The following is a 23,766-nucleotide window of genomic DNA, read 5'->3' as shown; positions in this document are numbered from 1 at the left end:
ATTTATTGGTAACTTGTGACCATTTGGAAACCACTGCAGATAAGACCAGATTCATTGCACAAAACACAACACAGGCTCTACGAGAAGGAATTCAGTCATTCAGTCTCTCTTCCTTGTTCCTTGTTCTTGTATCCTTCCAAGAAATGTTTGAACATTATCAAAACCAATGTTGATAATAGCTGCAACATTGTTTTTTTTTTTTTGACACACCTCTTTCAGCACACAGCAATTAGGGCCGTGCCAGGAAACTTTAACTAAAATAGGTTTATGGATACGCACATTAAGTCAGAAATAATATTATTATAATTTTATGAGAATATTTTGTAAATTAAAAATGTGTTTTTCAGTTTTAAAAATATACACAAAACACAGAGTATTAAAGTAGCACGTACAATTCATTGACATTAATACAACCAATCCAACCTAAACCTAAAATTTTAAGATGGATTTCCCAAGGCAAGTTGCTCGCTGCAATAAATTATTACTGGTCTAGTTGCAATAACCATATGCCTATGTGACAAAAGCAAAATAAATAAATAAACACGTCACTGGTGTTGTAACTCGGAATTATTACATATATAGCCACTCAACAGCAATAACTTGTGCACTGCTCCCACCTGGTGTCTGATCTCATTGATTCTTGTTGCGAGATAATGGTTGGGTTACTAAACTGCATAACATTGCATTACTCACGACCTAAATATTACATTCAGACAACGGTGTTTTAAGATATTTTGGTTTATAATAGTAATAGCCAATTGTTATGAAATGTTATGTAAAACGTCATGGTACTGTCTCTTTAAGAGCTGACGTCACCTTTCGCCGCCCAACCACGCGCGTAAAATGAAGTCTGTTGTTGTTAGCTTAGCCGCTTCAGCTAACAACAACGAACTTCAAACTTTTACACTTCAGGTTTTATATATTTGTCAATGAGAATACACAGCTCGGCCCCGCTTTAGTACGGACTTTTCCCACGCAGTGTTTGGACTGTAAACCCAGTAAAGATGAGCTCTGGGCTGGTGAGTACAGACAAGTTTCCCTCGTTGTGGCAGTGAAAATGTACAGTTATATTCAGTGTTTTGCATTCGTGGAACAAAACTTTTGTGACAAGGTGGCTTTCATAGTAATGATGTAATTTATTTCTTCGTTTACACGGCTCTCGACCAGAGGTTTCTTAAACATCTCCTGTAGATGATTGTTTTTAGTATGTTGTGTGTGTCTGTTCTTTGGAAAACCCAAAATCTGTACATTATTGTCTCTTTGATGATTTTAACTCATACATCATCATCCAATTTAAATAGTTTATTTCCGAAATGTTATTCAAGTTGTACTGTATTGTACTTAAACGCATTAACTTCTAACTTGAGTAATAATATTTAAAGTATAACATTACTCTAATACAAATTTTAGGCATTTTACTAACCTGTACTTTGCATCTGATATGTTAACGTTACATTTCAATATTTCAATGAACCCTATAATGCAAAGAAACTTAATAATAATCATGTATTATTATTATTATTATACTAAATAATAATAACTAAACTTGGGTAACACAGGTTGTGTAAAAGTTTTCTAAACAATGTACTGTATTCAAACACGCTCATAGTTTAATTGTTGATGTTGAATTATTAACCATAGAATATGCCCTATTGTGAAGGCGATGATATCCTTGTAATACATACATTACAAATACACTGGCCTACTGGTAAAAGATTTTAAAACACCCCAGCTTCAATCTGTTGTAATACAGTCTCAAATATCTCATTGTAGTCTGACGTATCAATAAAATTGTATGTTTTTGCACACAATTAAAAAGGCTTTACAACCATATTATATGCTTGACATATGCTAGTAATATGAAAGAGATCAAATAAATCATGAAGTCCGTAATAAACCAGGTACACCCTTTTTTTAGCAGGAAAACTTCCAATAATAGATCTATATGTGACTTTCTTCTTAAAAAATGTATTAGTTGGGAATTATTGTGTTGACTCAGTGGCACTACTAGCCATTCCCAAGACCCCAATCTACTTTTATCTACTGTAATAGTTACATCAAGTTGTTTAATTTGCTAATCAATTGTATGTCTCAGTATACTATTACTCCTTCTTGAGTAATATAGTAGTATTTTAATGATTTCCTCAGTTTTGGTTCCTCTTCCCACTGTGAGTAAATCTACAAGTGAGAAAAGTTAAAATGATTAGATAATATATAGGTATATTAGAATCTGCTAGAGGCAGCAGACTGTGGCCTGTGGCCAGTCTGCTGCGAGGATTGCGTTTGATACAGGTAAGATCATTTCAGCACCAAATTTTTTTGATGAATCATAAACTAACAAACCTCATAAAAATTGATTAAGGCAAAGGATGTTTTTAGAGGCTGCAATATTGCATGTCTAGTCGAGGCATCTGCGACCCGCAATCAGAAAATAATATTATGTGGCTAGATGCAGTAACACTGACTGACAACAGCTTTAGCCGGTTAGCATCATGTGTTGGTTGTATACACACAGGTGACAGCTCCCCAGTAGTCACAGCTTTATGGCTGAAATGTGTGGACCCTTTTGCTTCAATATGACAATTGTAAAACCTGAATATCTCCCTTGTTTCATGGGATAATTTACATATTCCAAAAGTATTACACTCTGGTTACCAAGACCTTTCGGATGGTGTAAATCTATTGTAAATCTGACAATTACTTTAACTTATATTTTTTACTATTTGCATGCTACTACTTTGTACTTTTGCTAGAATAATATTTTAAAGTAATATTACTTTCTTGAGTACAGTTATTGGCTACTCTAACCACCTCTTTGCATTTTGCCCCTTCTCAACATAACTTATGATAAATGTACTACCACTTCATAAGATGACACCATGAAGACATTTCTTTTATTGATATATAAAAGGTAGATATAAATGTATAAAAACACTTTTTGCAAAATATACAACAATACTCCAATTTCTATTTACAATCTTCTGTAAAGAAATCTTTAGCTTTCCACACCAAATTTATCAAATCTGTTCATGATGATGCCCAGCTGCAGCTCCACAGTCCCCATGGCCTCGGTGTGGAGCCGGTATCTGTCCGCCCCGCTGTAGATCGTGTCCGGGCTGCGGAGCTGAGGACCCCCGCCAACAAAAGTGTGCGCCAGCTGCTCCTGCCACGTCCCGAGCGGCCTCCATGTCACGCAGTTAATCCGGTGATGACCCGGGCTGGACGGGACGTGGCAATAACCGTATCCGTACAACTGGCAGCGCCCAAACGAGTCCTGGTGCCACACTTGCAGGTGGATCTTCGGCCAGCCCTGCAGTCCCTTGGTCGCGTAGTGTAGATCAATAGGATGGCTCCAGTACGACATTTCACCGATTTGAGGATTGTCCACCTGGGTCTGTCCCTCTTTCAAACCGGACAAAAGTCTCCACGCACCGCCCGCGTGGATTCCCCACTTACAGAACAGGCTGCTCTCCGGGAAACCACTGGCGCCCACAATCTGGCCGATAATGTGGACTTCTGCCATGTTAAAACGCACAAACAAACACGCACCAAAATCTTCACTTAAGTCTTATCACAAGTGGATTAGCATTAGCCTTTAGCTTCTTCGCGTCTCCTTGGCAACGGGAGATTGCGTTCTTCACATCACGCCCTCGTTGTTCCCTTAATAGCGGACTCTGCGCCTTTTGTAATAAAAGTGTCCGTGGGGAAAGTGCAAAGCGTCAGCTCGGTTGGTTCATGTTCTACGCAAATTTGCCAAACTTGTCAGAGTTGTGTTCGATTAGTTTAGCATTAGCTGCTAGCCTTGCAGTTCTACTTAAAGTTTCCTAGGCAACGCAGCTTACGTTCTTCACGCTTTTCACGTCCCCGTCGCAAAATCAAGGTTGTCGTTTTGTTGTTGAATGTGACAGTTGAACAAAAAAAGCCCCTTTAACAAGTCAGATATAATTGTCTCAAGTTGGTCGAATAGCAGCAGGGTGAACAGCAGCAGGGTGGACAACAACGCAGGGATTCCCGGTTCACAGCGGCGCATGACGTACTTCCTTTCGGCTTGGCTTTCATGAAAAACTCACCTGCAAACAATCAAAAACCGAAAAAACTTGTTATATTTAAAAGGGTTTCTTTATAATTATTTAATATCATGCATTAAAGGTGAAATATTACTGTAAATTTTATCAAGGTGACATTTCTTCATTTCATATCTCATGATATGCATAACATGAATCTATTTAATTATTTACTTCTCTCTCTTTGCTGTGTTATACATGTTTTATTTAGTAATGTCTACATACACCATAAAACATTCATCATACGTTTAATTTAACCATTTGTTAATTATGTTTTTTCACAGTCTGATCCCACCCTGGATAGGCATTTCAGGGGCCACAGGGACACAGTGACAAGTGTGGACTTCAGCGTCACTATGAAACAGATTGGTAAAGTTATTCTCATGTCAGATGTTGTGAATCACTTTTATATATTATCATTCACAATCAATACATGTTTGTCCTCTGTCTTTCAGCCACTGGCTCCTTTGACTCCTGTGTGATGATATGGAACATGAAGCCTCAGAGTCGAGCCTATCGTTTTGACGGACACAAAGATGCGGTTACATCCGTGCAGTTTTCTCCATCAGGACATCTTTTAGCTTCTGCCTCTCGAGACAAGACTGTGCGATTATGGGTGCCCAGCCTGTAGGTGTAGAGCGACTTTTGATAAAGTAAACTAGAGAAAAACGTGCAATTCTGTTTAGTTATTATTTAGATTCACTCACTATGCCAAAATAAATCACTTATTTTTGTCAATGATATAGTCATAACGAACGTAAATGACAAAAATGTATACCTATAAGCATTACATACAATTTGTTTTTCGAGAAGTTGAAATACATAATTAATTGTGTTCCTTTTGATGAATCCAGATTTTGCACTGTAACTGTAATTTAGTTTGATACACTGTAAATCCATGCATTCATATTCATGTTTTTAGGAAAGCGGAGTCCACAATGTTCAAAGCTCACACGGCGACGGTGCGAAGTGTGAGTTTTTCTGGAGATGGACAGACTCTGGTCACAGCCTCCGACGACAAAACGCTCAAAATTTGGACGGTTCACCGACAGAAGTTTCTTTTCTCTCTAAATCAACACATTAACTGGGTCCGCTGTGCCAGGTATCAATTTTATGTTTAATTTATCTATTTTGATATTTAACAATTGTCATTTCGATAATTACTGTAGTATAGCTGATCACTTTTGAGAATAAAACACGTGCTTCCTCTAGACCTTTACATAAAGCAAATAACATATACTTTACTTAAACTTACTGTAAATGCCAAAATACCACCTGTGTTTCAAATATTTTTGCAGGTTTTCTCCAGATGACCGCTTGATTGTTTCGACCAGTGACGATAAAACGATAAAGTTGTGGGACAAAAACAGTAGAGAATGCATTCACACCTTTTATGAATATTCAGGGTACGTAAACTACAATCTGAATGTACTTTATAGTTTAATTTAATTCTTGATTTGTAATTTGTATAATTTTCTCTCAAAGATATTCAAACCATGTAGACTTCCATCCAAGTGGCACATGTATCGCTGCTGCTAGTTCTGACAACTCTGTGAAAGTCTGGGACATCAGGTCTCATAAGATGCTACAACATTATCAAGGTAGGACACGGTTTCACTTTGAATACTGTGTAAATGTCATTGTGTTTAAGTAAGTTAAAGGTGTGGTCCATGACTTTTATTGTATTATTACATGACAAAGACTGCAGATGATTAAGGAACTGGACTGACATTATAAGTGACATGCAGAAAATGATTTGATTTAATTTGAAAATTGACAAATTTGACTGACTATGGGGCTTAATTTTCTCGTTTTGGATGTCTTCTTTATTTATTTATTATTGATAGCTTTATTTTATGTTTTTCCTTTTCTTATTTTTCTTGTTTAAGATATGCAACGTTTGAATATCGAGTATATATTTTATGATAAAGAAATTAAAAATCTGCTAAAAGAGCTGATTAAAAAAACTTTTAAATGTAAACTAAACTTCGAAATAAGATTTAATATTAGCTTAATATTAAAATATTTTAGGCTAAATCTTTTTAATTTACTGAACTCTATAAAAGCAAAGATAAGTCAGCTTGAACATAAACCTGAGTGTATATAATAGCTCTTAGAGGGTTCTGCCAGCAGAGGGAACCAAAGCATTTAAAATGATCTCTGTCTTTACTGAATGAAACATGCGCCATTGATGTAGGGAGTTAAAATGTAAATACATCCATTGTTAAAACTGTAAGCAATATGAAGAGTGAACAAAAATGAATAGATGCACAAACGTAGTACTACTGACGTGACGAAATGATCATTAAACCTTTCATGCTAAATATTCATGTTTGGTCTTCTCCAGTGCACAACAGTGTGGTGAACAGTTTGTCGTTCCATCCAAACGGTAACTTCCTCATAACTGCCTCCAGTGACTCCACATTGAAGGTCCTGGACCTGCTGGAGGGGAAGCTTCTGTACACGCTCCACGGACATCAGGTTAACAACACAAACAGCAGAAGTCTTTACCATTTACATATATTCCTTTAGAAACATACAAGGACCTGCGGGTTATGTTTGAACAACAAGTAATAATTTACTTTTAGATGCAGAAATATTTGTGATAATGTATGCTCAGTTTTCTAATTAATGTTGATACTTCTAGGACAATGTAGACAAAACTAACTAAAGTATCATCTTTTTACTATTTCAAAGCCAAAGTAGTTTTGGATTTAAAACTATCTTTGTGATATTTAGAATATACAGAATATACATATACCGTTTTCCATTTCCATTGTATTCAGTTTTTTTTCATTCATTCAAATGGACAAATTACGACGAATCAACAACAATCAATGAATGAGTGAAACTGAATGAACATAAACTGTGCTTTTGTGCTACAAGATTTGCATTAACACTTCACCTTACCACTCATTCATTTATTGTTTGGTCAAATTGACAGATTTACAACTCAACATAATTGACAACATCACTTAAAGGTTGAATGGACGATTTTTTTGGCCCAAATCTGAGTCTTATTTCCTCGTGGCGTGGACTGCCGATTAGTCCTGTCACGTATCAATCATAAAACTTATCTACCGCTCACCTGCAGCCTCGTGTGGCTCGTCCCCACGGGCAGCACGTTTCCGCGTGTCTAAGCGCATTGATCTATCATAATATAGTTCCCTTAGTGTACGGGACAAAATGAAGACGGAGAAAGACTGTTCGAGCTGACTCAGAAGAAGACGGAAATCTACGGGAGACGAGAGATGCGATGCGAGCCGTCGCGCTAATAAACAAACGCACGTGTGCGTTGTATCAGTCCGCATGGGGGTGTGCGCATGCGTGCCGAAAAATCGTCCATTGCGCCTTTAATGAACTAAAATGAATGGAAGAATATTTATGAATACAAACTGTGCTTTTTGTACAACCTTATTTTTCAGAATATAAGTCGCACCGGCTAAAATGGATAATAGAGAGGAAAAAACATATACAAGTCTCACTGGAGAATAAGTTGCGTTTTTGGGGGAAATTAATTTGATAAAATCCAGGACTAAGAACAGACATTTCATCTTGAAATGCAATTTAAAATAATTACAGATTAGAGTAATAAATAAACAAATAATAACAGATTAGAGAACATGGTGAATAGGTGTACGTATGCTAACGCTAACACCTAACAGCTACATGATGCACAGACAGAACTGTGGTAAGTGTCTGGTATGTTAACGTAACATTAACAGTTATTCAGATAACTATAGCATAAAGAACATGCTAACAAGTTTACAAAAGCATCAGTATTACACCAAATCACTAAATCCATTTAACTCTTCTTCCTCTGAGTCACTTCTAAACAACTCCACAAACTCCGGAGGTAGAGGAAGTGCCAATTCTGCGTCGCTTAGAGCCTAGAGGGCCCTCTTGAGGTTGTCGGTGTGAAAATAACAAATAATATCACATATAAGACGCTCCGGAGTATAAGTCGCACCCCGGCCAAACTATGAAAAAAGTTAGATATAGAGTCCGGAAAATACGGTATGCATTTTTCTGTAGCACATAACCATGTCACGTTACTTGACCATGAGGGCGCCCTCCGTCAAAAGCGTGCACTATTGCTGTACAGTTGATCTCCAATGATGCACTAGTCAATAGTTTCTGAACGTTTTGGAAACCCAGGCCTGACCTCCTGTTCCTGTGTTTCCAGAGCTGTGAACTGAATGTGGGAGCGAGTTTGACATCTTTTTTCATTGTTTGAGAAGTGTGTGTGCGTGTGTAAAGTGTGCATAGACACCTCTCCGTGATGTGGTTTATTTTAGGACTGTCAGGAGAGCGGGCGGCCCACTCGCGATGACTCATCTTGGGGTTGTTGGAAGGAAACACTGCCTCCATTTCTTTTTGTTCTGTCTCCAGTCTGTGTCCAGTTCACTCTGTCCACATGTGTCCTCAGTCTGTTTGAGAACGCTTGGATTTATAGCTCTTTTTCTTTTGTGGTTAAGTAACTCTAGCTTTAACTTCACTTGTAACCTTCAAGAAAGAAAGTGTTATACAATTTAAGTAACATGTTTAGTAAGCGAATTTGAGAGCAATACAAGACAATGAGCTGCCCATTACCAGTCTTTCATAGAGTTGGGCACTGAATCAGATTTGAATCAAGATTTCCATTCAGTCCTCTCTAATTGTCAATGATCAGATCTTTTTAATCAAGAGGTCTACAGTGAATCCTTTCAGTAAGAGCGTGTGGTTTGGAGTAGATTGTAAACTTGTGGAGGAACTATTTTCTTGTGATTAATAGCGCTAATTAAAAGTTAGTCTTGTTTATTTTTAGGGCTGAAACAAGTTTATTAACCAGATTAATCACAACTAATCGTTAAATAAGTTCCAAAGAATGCCATGAGCGGAGAAAAGACGTTTTATGACATGGAAAATGTGTACATCTGGGTGTTCGATGAAAACCCTCTTGTCCATGAATGTGCTCCACCAGGATCCTCAAACGGCTTCACTTCAGGTTCATCTCAGTCAAACTTTCGTTTACGTTCTAAACAACAAATCGATTAATCAAAAGAAGAATCACAAGACCAATGGATTAGCAGACTGATTGTTAGTTGCAGCCCTATTTATGTTCATAAAATCAACAATGAAACCTATTTTTATTTTGAAAAGACGAGGGAAAATCAAATGAAAAATCAATCAAAACAAGGGAAAACATATATTTCCCATATTGCAAAGCCCTAGTAACACTTTTTAAGACAAAACTGCAGGTATAAATTTAACAAATTGTGATGGTTTATAATAAGACTGAACTGAACACTTTGTATTAATGTCAGTTACCATATTAGACAGCATGATAAAGGTTTCTCCCCACGCTTCACCTTGTTACATACCGTTTTCCTGGCATTTAAAAAAATCAATCTTTAGCCTTTTGACCTAATGTTTCCCTGTTTTAATCCTGTGTCAGTCGTCCAGGTTTGTCCATAATAGAAAAATGTTGAATTCTGTACGTTCTTATGCAATAACCGCTCATTCAAATAGTTTCTGGTGTTCTATCGCAGCTTTGGGAGGGACTGGCTACTGTATGTAAAACAGTTTTCCGATTGATCTTTTGTTTTGAGCAGCACTGCTAAGTTTGACTGTTCTTTTAACACATGTAGCTCGTTTCGTTATCTTGAAGACATGTCTGTTTCACACCAGCCTTCTAAAAAACAAAAGATCCTCTTCTTTTTTAAACACGCTCTTCCCTCCTCCATCGTTTCCCCCTCTCGTCTTATTACTGCGGCCGTGCCAATCTGCTGTCAGGCTCGCGCCGCTCATTGTGTCGCTGGAAACGTACGTGGAGATGAGAGGGCCCCATCTGCGCTGCGTGGGCCCCAGGTTCAGCTCCACTGTTTGCATTCGTATGTGCTGTTAGAAGGGCTTCTCGTTTAGTTTAATTGGTCTCCTGACACTCATGAAAGAACGACACGCTTTCTTCTGTTTTATGCTGGACTTTTGGAACTGTCATAATAATACACGTTATTCTCTCGGATAACACGCAAACGATTCGTGGCCAGGTTCGGGTCAGGGAAATGGCAAAAAAGACGATTTTAAACATGTAAGAAAGAATAGAACGCACAACTTTGAAAAGACATGCTCATTTTGTGTAGTTCTGAAGGACTCAACGCTTTTGGCAAAATATCAAACAGCGATTTGTGATTTGTAGAAGTCAAAGCTACAGATTAAACAGCGTTTGTGCAAAATAAGACAAAGACAAGAGGTGTTGTCGTTTGCAGAGGGAATTTGTATGTAACCTAGCAGTCTTTGTCGTTTGCTAATTGTGACAATTCAAATTTCGATTACAGCTATGTAGTTAACAAATTCTAACTCCTAAACACTGCACTGTTTGGGCTGGGGGAAAACTTAGATGCTTCAAGATTCAAGAACGTGATGCTGTTGGTATTCTTCTGTTCGTTACATTGTGTTTTGCTAGAAATAACCGTAAAGACAATTGTTTATCCAGGTTTAAACTTTAAAACCACTATATTTATCAAATACCACCACATAGTTAAGGCGCACAGAGCTATACAATAGGCCTAATGGTATGTCATCTGTGCAATGGCAAAGGAAATAAATGGCTCACCTCTGACTCCATCTGAATCTTCTGACTTTCTAATCTTAAAATGCTTAACGTTGTTTTTGAACGCTGTAATCACGATCGGCCCAGACACTTTCATAACACTTCACTTTTATGGCTTCATGTGGAGAAGTAAAGTGGGTTTTAAGGCCATTTCTCTCCCTGTCACTCTTTCTTCCTCATCTCTCCCCTTTTAACCCTTTTTCTAATCTATTCTTTCTCTATGTATTGCTTTTCTCTCTCTCTTTCTATTTCTCTCTCTTGGTCTTTCTTCCATCCCCCTTTCCTCTTTTTCTTCCTTTTTTTCTTTCTTTCTTTCTCTCTTGGTCTCTATTACTCTTTCTCTCCAGGTCTCTCCCTCCCTTTCCTCCTCTTCTTTATTTATCTCTCCCTCTCTCTCTCTCTCTCTCTCTCTTGCTCGTTCTCACTTTCCCTCTCTCTTTATCTGTCTTTCTCTTGCTAGGTCTCTCTTCTCTTTCTCTGTCTGTCTCCTTGCTCTCCTCCCCTCTCAGAAATGTCACATTTCTGCTGTACTAAAGTGTGAGGAGGTCGCAGTTACAGCTGCTTGTCTCCTCTGCACATTCACCCTAACGTGACTCTTGGCAGATGGTCAGTGAACTCCTGCTATGGAGACTTTGTAAAGACCGTTTCCTTCCAGAGGTCAGGGGTCATGTTGCTGTAAGTCTTGGCGATGGCATCAAAGGTGGCCTTGGGAAAGATGCCAAGTGTGGCTGTGCCGGTGTAGCAGTCATCAGTGCCTTAAACCTGGTGCCCTGCTGAGCTCTAGTCTGTTTCTGAACATGACTTTGACAATTCTCTCTCTCCTTGTTATCTTTCCTTTCTCTTTCTCGCTTTCCTTTCCTCTATTCTCTCGTTCCTCCTCTGTTCTCTCTTGGTCTCTTTTCCTTCCCTTCTCTCCTCTTTTTTCTCACTCTGGGTCTCCCTTTCTCTAGGGCTCTCTCTTCTTTCCTCCCTCCTCTCTCTCTTTCTTTCTCTTTTTTCCTCCCTTCTTTCTCTCTCTCTAAGTCTCTCTCCTCTCTCTCTCTCCCTCTCTCTTCTCCTCCCTTCTCTCTTCCCTTTCTCTCTCTCTGTCTCTCTCTCTCTGTCACTCTCCTCTCCTCTTTCCTCTCTGTTTCTCTCTCCTCCGCACACGTATGCAGCGGTACAGTGGCGACAGCAGCAGCAGGCTTTAGTCAGAGCAGAACACTCTGTCTGTCAGGCCTGCCGCCGCGTTGCCATGGTGACGCTGTCTGCTGCTCTCAGGTGCTTCTGGGAAACCGCTCGGCACCAAAACCAGCCCGTCTACACCGCCCAGCCCAACCTATTATTCAACGAATTTATTTCTTACAGTTTTAACTTCATGCACTTGATCTTCGGCCCTGATGCCTGCATTTGAGAGTCTGTCAACAGATTGTAACAAATCATCTCGCGCGTGTCCAAATGATGGCTAACTTCTTTAAACCTTTTCTATCATGGACCAATCCTGATCGAATGAGGGCTTAAACCAACTCAAGAAAACAGGTTTTATTGCAATGACAGCACCGTTATTAACCCAAAATGAGAACATATACATAGCAGCCCCATATATTTTACCCTACCCTATTTTATTGGAAAACTAAATCTCCAAGGCACACATTTTATCGAGCGCGGATCAACACTCGATATGCACAATTACATTATAGAAGCACTATCTTGAATAAAATTGCATCAACTGATATTTCATTGGTTTCTACAGGGACCTGTGACCTGTGTGGCGTTTTCCAGAAATGGCGAGCACTTTGCTTCTGGAGGCAATGATGAGCAGGTGATTCAAATTTGGCATTGTTCTTTTCTTCATTTTGACTTGATGGACTAGATTTAGCTTTTTTTTTTCTTGCTGTACGGTAATCTTAACTGAACAACATTCATCCCTCTCAGCTGCTGGTGTGGAAGACCAACTTTGACGCATGTGAGTTTGGAGAGAGCGCCGGTCAGCAGCACAGGAGCAGCTCTGGCACTGAAGCCCCGCACGCTCACATCACAGTCGGCTCAGAGCAACCGCGACGGAGCCAGGTACACACACACGCGCACGCACACAGGCGCACGCACACGCACATGCACAGGCACACGCACACAGGCACGGAACTGTTTAGGCTGGAGGGGATTTGGCTCGTGTCAAATCCAAGAATGTGATGCTGTTGATATTCCACTTTTGAAATCAAATCAAAACGTTGCCATACCTGCTTGCCAATGCCTAATTTTGTCAGCTCTCAGCTCTGAACCAAACCAGAAAATCTTGCCCTGTGCACTTCTCGGTTAAAACGTACACATCTGAAATATTGGGTCATCTGAAGTCCAGCATTTTGAAATGTATTATCATTCGACTGCACTTCTGAGTATCTGCAGAACCCCTTCTCCGATCAAGGGAACATATACCATGCTATGTCCCTTCATCAAAGACCTATCTGGGCATTATTTAGCTTCATTTATCCTGTTTGTTATGTCTCTGCTTCTTCTCTGAGCTCCACAAAAACAAATTTGTGATATCATATGTAGAGCTTTGAGATCTTCTGTGCAGTTTCAGAAATCATTGCCAGAGTTGTTCTGACCATTTCTGTGGTCAAATCACAACTGCGTGCCTGCATTAGCATGTCAGTAGTGGTTCTGGGTGAACAGTTTTAGCCTTCACAGGAGAAGCCACTTTCCCTGTTAGATTCTTTCAGCCACTATTGATTCAGTATCGACAGACTGGAACCTCAGGCCCACTTGGAGTTCCCCTTTTGGCACAGCTTCTCTGTGCCATGAACACACTTTGCATTCTCCCCTCATCAATGTTGATCCTGTTGCTCTTACACAGCGATGCCAAGATGTTGACACACATTCATGTCTTAGACATGTCTAGGTATTTATTTTGGAGTACCCCAGTAACGACAGTGAGATGATATTTGGTTAATCCAACAGAAATGTGTTTAAGCTGCACAAAAGTGCAGATCATCTTATACCCCTATTTGAATGTTTACGACATTACTTTAAAAACATTTTTGTCGTATTTTAACTATAAACAATATACTCGATATTCAAAATTATTATCTAAATTTTCAATATATACCTGACCTCTGATTTTTTGAAAGGTGCAATATGTAACTTTCCAGCCGTAATAAAATAAATGCAAGGTAAATGCCATACTGTGAAACATTCAGGCAAAGCAAAAACATTCCATCTAAAAAAGCGATTTTTTTTTTTTACAATCTAACTCATGTTCACTGAGAAATTAGTCTAATTAGACCCCCGGCCCGCTGCAGTCCGTCAGTCCCGTGGTTCAAAAGACAACTACAGTGTACCATCTTTATGTGTCCTATGTTACAACGTGGGCACCTGCGGCTTATTGACGGGTGCGTTTTTTTTTTCTTTGTAAATTTCATTGGTGCGGTTTATTTTCAGGAGCGCTCTATAGCCCGAAAATTACAATACTTTTGTCTGTGTAAATGTTATTCTGCGATAACGTTAAAAGTTACACAATGAAACTAAATTCCTCAATAACTGTGCTCTGTATTATACAATTAAGAGAATGGTATAACTAAATTCTCTTTTTACATACCGGTACATTTTATTTTTTCCATCGTAAAATTGAAATGTATCCGAGCATAATGGTTTGTATTACCTTACTAAAGTGTCAGCTCTAGTACTGTCCAGCTAAAACATAATAATCAGCTAAACTTAAACTGAACTGAATCTAAACTAAGAGGTGCACAATAGTGCTGCAATTACAGGCGCTTAATAATTGAAGCCTGTTGTCGGCAGCAGTGGAGTGGAGCAGCGAATCAGATTTCAGCCTCTTGATTTGTCCAGTGTTAGTTACATCTACAAGGGCAAAGCCAAGGTCTTCCCAGGATCCGCTTTCTCCCATTGATTTTTTCTGTTTCAAGATCCACCCACAGCCACTTTAGATAACTCAATCACTACAGGGGAAGAAGAAAAGGCTTCAGAGCTAATTATGAATGTTGAACATGGTAGGAAGTTGGAGTAGGGGAAAGGTAAGTCAAAACTGAAAATAAATGACAGAAAATAAAATGCATACTACAAAACTACATTCAACTTGAGTCAACAAAATTGCAACACAATTCCACACAAATAAAATTATGCAACCCCCCGCTTCTTAGGGTGCATTCACAATACACTTTTAATTCAAATCAGGATTCGTTTGCCTGGCTGGATCAATTCATTTGGATAATTGTGAACGTGCAATTTAACTCTGATCCGGACCAAAGAAGTGAACTCTGGTCCAGTTGGAAAGGTCGGTCTCATTCTGATTGAATCGAACTGTGGTACAATTTGTCAGAATTGTGAACGAAACGGACCAGAGAGCGGAACAAAACCAGGAAGTGACCATGAAGAGGTCCACGCTCAGACACACGTGAGGCTCAGGATCAAACCAAACTCCTGCGTGAGATCGACAACAGGACAAATGACACATAGAAATATGTGAAAGAAACAGGAGCAGGACAATGTTTAATTATAATAACTGATGATCACACAAAAATATATCAGTTTCCAGTGATTAATTAAAGAAAAAACAAAGTTAAAAAGCTAAATGGAACAAAACATAGAAAACAATGCTTTAATGGGAAAAAGTGGCCAATTATTCATACAATAATAAGCTGTACAGGTAAATGTCATAATGCCAAACCTTTCAGAACCCAGAACCTGTGTTTATATAACAGCTGAGATTTATGTCACATTTCCTTTACCCTGGGCATTCCGAGCGATCCAGAGCATTCAGCCCGGCTCATACTCACCTGTCACTCACCTGTCCTCCTGACGTGAAAACACATGTCCGCACACTCACACCTCTCACACTGCAGCTCACACTGAATCACACATGTGGGGCAGGTTATGCTCATGTAATGCGGATCAGGCTGAGCGCCGGGTCTCTTCCTCAAGTTTCCCTGTCAATCCTTTGGCTGATATTGTACACAGCGCCTCTACAGGTGAGTGGGAGATTAGCCTTTCTCGACATTTGGTGCAATTCATAAAATTGTCTTGTGAACGTGAACCGGACCAGCTCAGATAAACAGACAATGTTGCAACTTGAACCCAGCTCCATTTCTATTGTGAATGCAAGTGGGGAGGTACCGTACTTTTCGGACTGTACAGCGCTCCTGAATAAAATGTGTGCAAACAAAATTTACGAAGAAAGTAGAACTTGTTCACATAGGGGCCGCACCTGTCAATAAACCGCAGGTGCCCACGTTGTAACATGAGATATTTACACATAATCTGTGTGAGCTGATTCACCTGTGTCTGTGTCTTCACATCTGGTTCATCTGCTCCTGAGCTTGTTTTGAGCGTCGGACACGGTGCGTCGGGGCGTTGAGCGTCGGGCACTTTGGACGTGCGTCCAGAGCAGCCAACGCAGAAAAGTTGGACAAAGCTGAACTTTTTTTGCGGCCGACGCGGCGCAGCAACCAATCGGAGATTACTCTCCAGTGACGTACCTAGTACGTACTCCCTGCGCATTTCACTACCCGGAAGAAGGACCAAAACAAACCCTGCAACGATTAGAAAATCATCAAGACGCAGCTCTTGGAGCAAATGATGATATTTACTAAACTCTGCTCACCTCTGAAGTGTCTGCGGAACTCAGATAAGCCCCCGTTCTTTTGAACTGTAAAGTAAATACACCAAAGCCACTTTCTCCACCTGTTCTGCCAAGAGAACAGCAACACTGGGAAACACAACTCCTCCTCTGCGCATCTGCGCTGGACGTCTTGGACGCGTGTGTGCTGGTGAGTCTTATTTTTGGACGCGTGTCCAGGATGCCCTGGACATGCATCCAAAAAATAAACTCCCCAGCAGATGCAGGGCGTCTGGCCTTCGAATGTACAGGCATCCAACTTGGACCTCCGGTGAGTTCACACCGCGAATTTGGACGCAGTGTGAGCTCAGCTTTACGTTGTAACATGAGATATTTACACAGAAATATGGTCCGTGGCAGTGATGCACAGGTTGTCTTTTGACTCGTGAGTCAGGTCGGGCCAAGAGAGTCTCAATGCAGCAGGTTCTAAATGGCCTTTGCCACCGTGCACCAAAGGCGGTTAGCGCTCTTGCCTCCCAAGAAGGAGATCATGGGTTCGATTCCCGGACCAGACCAACATCACATGATCTCTCTGGGTGGAGTCTGCATGTCCTCCCCGTGTTACCCTGGGTTCTCTCCGGGTTCTCCGGCTTCCTCCCACCGTCCAAAGACATGCATGTGTTAGGTAAAAATTGGCAACTCTAAATTGGCCCTATGTACAGGTGTTGAAAATTAGCATATTCTGCTATAACACTTAAAACATTGCATCTGGTTCGTCCAATGCTATGTCCTATGCTAATTAGACAAGTAGCTTTTTTCCAGGTTCTGTGTGGCAGGAGTACCCATATCATTGAAACATGGTAAATAGTAGACCGTCTACTATTAACAAAAAATTACAAAGAAAGTGGGAAATGTGAATAAACTCAGTCACAAACCAGAAAATCATACACTGTAACGTACGTAAATTGTATGATTTTGTGGTGTTCAAACTTTTTTCAACGAGGGCCGCATTTTTAAACTTATACGGAGCAGAGGGCCACAAACAACACGTTGTTGAATTTGTCAAATGACAACGTGAATCATTTGAAATGTTGCATTTGACATTGTTTTGATGAGCCTCCACACCTTTTAATAATACTTGGAACATCAATATTAGGTTGGTATAACATCAATGCTTGAATTTTTCCAATTCTACAGTAAAAAGTAAAAAAAAAATGTTTGGATTATAAGTCACACCTTTTTACATAGTTTTGGCCCGGGTGAGGTTTGTACTCCAGAGCGACTTATTTGTGATATTATTCGTTCACACTGAACCAGGACTAGAACAGGACCAGACCAAAGTCTTCAACAAGGACGTTGAATGAGGTATGAACGCAGCTTTCTGTTCAGCGCACAACTGCAAGCCTCGAAATAACGGGCCGGACACGGTCAATGACCAGCGCAAAAATCAGTTTTGACCGACTCCAAACTCAAGGTTCCGGACACAATGACCGACGCAAATTTTTCGCCGTAATATATATTTTTAATAGGCAAAAACAGCGCGGTGAACATGCCCAAAGCGATTCCTATGCACAAACTCGGGCGCGCTATACTACAGACCACGATTATTGCTGTAGTTATACAGCGGAGGAAGGCAGCGGAGCGCATGCGCGCAGGTTTTGACAGACATGCCACTTCGCAGTCTTCTCGCTTCTCATTGGCCGAGCGGTGTCCGTGATCTAATGTCGATGAAAGCGGGGATCTGATTGGCTGCTGCGTTCGGTTGTACTCGGAAATGCCCGGTCTAATTTTGCGCCACAAGTGATATCGAGGTTGGCGGGTGTCAATCTCTCCTCAGTTCGCAATTCAGTCTTTTTAAAGTTATTTGCAACAAAAGCTGTAATTTTGCACATTAGGGACAATGTCAATGTGGAAGTATCCAAGGGCCCCAAGGGCCCCGCCCCCTTTGGAGTTGTTAGCATCGGGGCAATGTATATATGTTAGTAGTTTATTTTGTAGGCTGTGATTTTATATATTCCACAAGATCTCCTTGTGTCAAATGCTGTAAACAGTATTTATTTTGTATCTAAGAAACATTATTATATTAAATTAAACAGTATTAAACATCATGATCTCTGGTTTATAGGAATTCAGTATTTGTGCTCTTCATATCAAATAACAGATACAAGTACTTTAAATTGTTTTACATGCTAATAACCAGGTTAAAACAACACATTTATCTTGTTATTATGACGCCGCGATGCCGCGCGCCCCTGAAATTGTTGGGGGGCCCCAACTTTTTTAGGTAGGGGGCCCCCCTGGCCCCTAACTTTGAAAATCTATTTCTCAGCCTGTAAATGATAAAGAGACATGTTAATAAAAGTTCATTTTTCATTAATTATGTTATTCTGTTTTCCTTTCCTTGTGACCGATTCAGAATTAGCCATGACAGGTACCAAATGATCGGTACCTGTCATGTTGACAGGGACATAAAAATAATTATTTCAAGGCTTGCAACTGTAAACTGGACTTGATGTCGAAGCATGTGCTTTTGTCTAGTGTTGAAGAACAGACCGGGCACTGCTGTTTAGAAGTGACACAGGAAGAAGAATTCAATAGATTTAGTGATTTGGTGTAATACTGATGCTTTGGTAAACTTGTTAGCATGTTCTTTATGCTATAGGTATCTGAATAACTGTTCATATGTTACGTTAACATACCAGACACTTACCACAGTTCTGTCTGTGCCTCATGTAGCTGAAGGTGTTACGTTAGCATACGTACACCTATTCACCATGTTGTTCATTCTCTAATCTGTTATTTACTTAAATTGCATTTCAAGATGTTCTTGGTCTTGGATTTCATCAAATAAATTTCCCGCAAAATGCGACTTATACTCCAGTGCGATTTATAATCCAGAAAGTACGGTACTTTTTTTCGTTTGGACCAACTTGCCGCAGGATGCCGGAGGGCCAACAAAAAATGGTCTGAGGGCCGCATTTGGCACCCGGGCCATATTTTGGACATGCCTGCGTTACAGCAACATGTAAACCTAATGTATCAGACTGTAACTGAACTATTGAGGCGTTTGAACATGATTTTGTAAAGGTTAAGAAACTGTTAAATCATTCTTTGATTATATATATTTTTACCACTCTTGAGAGGTAAGTGCCACTATTAATAGCCTCGAGTACAAAGCGTTTGGTCTGCATTAAACAGCTGCTAATGCGTCAGACGGACACTTAAGAGCTGTTGTTCTGATTCTTTGATAAGATGCCATTATTCCCTGAAACCCTGTTGTAAATAGATTTTAATAGCCTCTCCACTCAACAGGCGCTATTGCAGACATGGTTAAAGGCTTAATTACAAAATGAGCAGCCGAGCCAGGCAATTAAGATGATTTGTCTCAAAATCTCTCTCAGGTGAAAAAAAGTCTCCTCACCAAACTGCTTTCCTAAGGACATGTGATATTAATTCATTTGGCTTTGATAAAAATGTGATGTAACGCTAATGTTTTGTTTGTTTGGACATACTTTTAAGTACAGCGGATGGTGCGTTTATGTGCTATGTAGGTCACAATGCATCTTTTCACACGCAACATAAAAAGCTTTTCATGAAGTAGCAGATCTCCACTAAGGCTGTGGCAGTATGGTAAAAACATATATATTATAATGGCCCAGATTTATATTCATAAACTCAAATATATCTCAATAGAAATCCATCCAGTTTATTTATTTCCTTGTTGCTGGTATTGCTGTCTTTTTGGACACTATTTTACAAGGGCAGGAATTGGCCTATTGCCTGATAAAAGAATCACATGTATTTCCAATTTTGTTTTTTTAGAATCATAATCCTTACCTGACTCTAAAAACACATCCAAAAGACAAATACTGTGGCATTATTACATCAAAATGTAAAAACAATCCTTATTTTCATCAATATTAAATGCACTTTGTAAATATTCCCCATCTAGAAGTTTCATTCTCCATAGTTCAACTTTTATTCGGTTGATAATGTATTTAAAATGTCTCAATGTACAGTAGAAACAACCGTTTGACAAGTCGACCACTAAAATAATTGTTTAAGCAACAGCCCTAATTTCAGAACAGATCTAAACTACAGGGTTAGCAGTTTTTATGCAGAGAAAGATGTGATATTTTGGAGGTCATTTGGGTCCCTCTAATTGCGTCCATTCAAACTGCGATTTAGATTAGATTGTGATTAATCTTACAGCCTCACTGAACAGATTAATTTCCATAAATCATAGACTTTGAGGGTGATCTGAATGCGACAGGCCATTCCTTTTATTTAATATTGTTAAAATAAAAACCTATAGACTTTGTCACCAAAAACATAACCTTAACCTTGGCAAATAACACATTATGTACTTTTGCTGTTCCATCAAAAATCAGACAATACTTTCAACCTCGATTTTCAACGCGATTTATTTATTTCCCATCAACCTTCCATTTAGTGCTTTTACTTTGTATTTAATCAACATGAATAAAAACACAGCTATTTAAAATGTGCTGTGTCTTTGATTTCCTCTCCTAGAGCTGTAGTGCTCATATTTGGCTGGTATTCAGGAAATAGTGAATGCTCTTTTCCACTTCTTACAGAATCAAACACCAAACAAAGAATTATTTAAATGTATGGTTTACAGTGCTCTGTCACTTTTCTGTTGGAGATGTGCATGTTTCAAACTTTACACAGTATGCATTAAACTTATCCATCTTTAAACTTATTAAGTAAGTAAGTAAGTATTTCCATGTAGACGAGCAGGTGAGTTTTTTCTTGACAGTAAAAACACATTTTAATTAGATAATGCGTTTAATGTCATGTGCATCTTTAAATGATTGGTTTTAGAGGTTTTATTGCAATAATTCAGTATTTCAGTGAGGAACATTGCCCTTACAGTAAGGAATTATAGCCCTGTGCACATTTTTGGATGACTTTGTCTACTGAAGTGAAATATGCCATGCTTTTAATTTACTTTACTGTAAACGTAAGCGTACGAGAGTAGGAGTTTTGTACAAAAACTTCAAATTTAAATATTTATGCTGAGTTGTAAGCTAATCATTTTGCTCGACCTTTATCGTCACTGGCACTGAAAGCTTTCACTTCCTAGCTGTTTGTCACGTTTGAATAATCATTTGTCAGCCGTGTCATTTAAACGGATGCTGAGCTGCACCTGGAAGTCCCGGCTTCCCAGACTTCCCCTTTCATGTATAATTGAATCATTCATAATTTATTATTAATACGGCCTCTTTCATCCCATATAATGCACACTGAGCCTCACACACGTGTCAATGGAAAGCAGGCAAGAAAAAATGACACTATTTCCTGTATGTGCTCTCATATCTCCTTAGCCATAAGACAAATGCATATGCACGCTATCAGGCTGGACTTACATTAGGGCTGTCCAACGAACCCAGATACTAAAACTAGTATTAAAAAACCCCAGATATTTATTTTGAGTATCATTACAACATTTTTGAAATAATAAATAGAGAGAATATTTAGAGAGATTTTAAAAACTAGTATCATTATTTGTTAGAAATACTTATATCATTGTGGTATTGAAATCTATTGAGCACTGAACCTTTTTCTGACCACACTAGATTAAATAGTAGTGTATATAGTTAAGCAAAAAGTGCAATGTTGAGTTTGGATGTCGACAGGGAACAATTTAGTATTCTGCAACTGGTCGTCTTTGGCTTTGTTTCTGTAGATTTGGTACAGTCTGAAAGTGTTTGCAGTGTCTTTAATGAAGTGTACCAGGCCGTCTGAGGGTCCTAAGCCCCAGGCCAACTTTATCTAAGGAGGAGCTACACACCGCAGTGAGGATTAGAGAGAACACAGACATGAAGAGAAAATAATAATCATAACCAAACGCCGACTTGATCTGGGAACTCTAAACACCCAGCAACGTTTGTATTTTTAAAGAAAATCACTGACTTTTAATGTTGACTGCACAATAGTGAGACTGTTTTACAATCGTTTTATTGAAAATATTTTAACATTCTGCATTCGGTGCTGGAGTGGAGCATTGTCTCTGCAAAACAAAACCAATTTGAATAAGATTTTGAGGCTTGGTGGCAAGAGCTCAGGGAAACAAAGGGACAGCAGCTCATTTTTGGCCTGACGAATTCGCTCTGAATCTTACTCAGAGGATTGTGGCAGACACTCATCATCCCTTGTGGACCGAATACTGTCTCCACCATCCGGACGAAGGTTTGTGACGCCTCGAATGATGATCAAGAGAGGCATTACATCCTTTGTCCCACGTAATATTCATCTGCTCAATAAACTCTTATCCTAGTGCTCTGCTTTGGCACAAGTATGTTAATGTCTGTGTTCTTCAACGGCCTCTTTGTGTTTTCTGCTATCTAAGCTTCACTGGGCTTGCTTTATGATATTATGCAGTTATCATTATGCAGAAATGGATGCATTGTAATTCCTTAAGCTGCCTCTGAGTGCAGGCATCCATTCCCTGTTTCAGTGAGCTACAGTAATGCATGTGTTTGTCACTGACGTAATCTCCTGCTTCCACCCATCACATTGCCAGGACGTGATCATCGCGTCTGAATCAGGACTAAACATGAACTAAGCCAAGATATGCGCTAGGACTAAACTTTACTTGCACTAACTTTACTTACTACACACGTAAGGCAAAGTCAATAATGTAAAGATGTAAATGGATGCAAGTCTAAATCAGGGCTAAACCTGAACTAAACCATGTTCAATCTAGACAGAATGACCATGACCATGACCAACCTAGGGATAATCTGTATTTGGACTGTTGCTGGGGTGCTCCCTCTGCTGGTGCTTGGTTGTTGTTGATGGTTTTTTTAGCTGTATTTTGAATGTTACATGGGCCATTAATTACCTGGACATGTACTTGACCAGAGATACCATCCGTGTAATATGTTTATTGTGCCTGTCAAATAGATAGATAATAAAATAAATACTCGAGGTTGTAATGCTCATTGCCCAATGCTAACCTGAATTTAAGGCCGGTTTAAACCAGGACTAAGACGGGTCTAAAACCCGACTAAACCAGACATTTATTTATGAGAAAAATAAAGGCTTCTTTTTCTTGCAAACCAGGACTCACTTAGGTCTTTAGTAGGGCTAAAACAAAGTAGAACTGGTCCAGATCCGAAGCGGAACTAAAAGAAGTCTTAAGCAGGACTAAATCGTACATTTATTTGTGTTACAATGAATCGCTTCCTTACCTTCTAAACCAAGACACAACTCGGTCTTAAGCAGCAGAAACCAACCAAGGCATAAGCAGGTCTTGGGCAGGACTAAAGCAGGTCTTGGGCAGGACTAAAGCAGGTCTTGGGCAGGACTAAAGCAGGTCTTGGGCAGGACTAAAGCAGGTCTTGGGCAGGACTAAAGCAGGTCTTGAGCTCCAAAGCCCTCCCCTGCAGCCCCTCCTCGAGCCCTACATCTGGGTCTGTGCGCTCACGTGTGCTGACAGACACACGTGAGCGCACACCCTGCACATGAGAGACCGAGGATGTGAAGATCTGCTGCAGCTCCTCTCACTGCCTTTTGTGTTATTTATATGCAAG

The 23,766-nt window shown here is 39.6% G+C and overlaps 2 protein-coding genes across 2 annotated transcripts in view; one reads left to right on the top strand and one right to left on the bottom strand.

The window, feature by feature from the left end:
- Nucleotides 1-843: 843 nt before the first annotated feature.
- The window catches only part of poc1a (POC1 centriolar protein A), a 24,526-nt gene continuing 1,603 nt past the window's right edge, over nt 844-23,766 (top strand). Inside the window, exons 1-9 of the mRNA XM_072452334.1 lie at nt 844-1,019; nt 4,349-4,433; nt 4,520-4,691; nt 4,987-5,166; nt 5,363-5,470; nt 5,550-5,665; nt 6,412-6,545; nt 12,389-12,457; nt 12,571-12,705. Coding sequence (XP_072308435.1) covers nt 1,005-1,019; nt 4,349-4,433; nt 4,520-4,691; nt 4,987-5,166; nt 5,363-5,470; nt 5,550-5,665; nt 6,412-6,545; nt 12,389-12,457; nt 12,571-12,705 — 1,014 coding nt within the window. The 5' untranslated portion in view covers nt 844-1,004. The remainder of the gene's footprint in view (nt 1,020-4,348; nt 4,434-4,519; nt 4,692-4,986; nt 5,167-5,362; nt 5,471-5,549; nt 5,666-6,411; nt 6,546-12,388; nt 12,458-12,570; nt 12,706-23,766) is intronic.
- Nucleotides 2,833-3,978, bottom strand: b9d2 (B9 domain containing 2). Its single transcript, XM_072452676.1, has one exon. It carries the CDS (start codon nt 3,521-3,523, stop codon nt 2,996-2,998), a length of 528 nt encoding a protein of 175 aa, XP_072308777.1. The 5' UTR covers nt 3,524-3,978; the 3' UTR covers nt 2,833-2,995.

Source organism: Eucyclogobius newberryi, unplaced genomic scaffold (genome assembly GCF_026437365.1).
Source record: "Eucyclogobius newberryi isolate DKJ021-1_F unplaced genomic scaffold, fEucNew1.0.hap1 SCAF_19, whole genome shotgun sequence".
In the NCBI taxonomy this organism is placed as follows: domain Eukaryota; kingdom Metazoa; phylum Chordata; class Actinopteri; order Gobiiformes; family Gobiidae; genus Eucyclogobius; species Eucyclogobius newberryi.
Note: the sequence above shows the minus strand (reverse complement) of the source record. Positions and strands in the feature narration are given on the sequence as shown.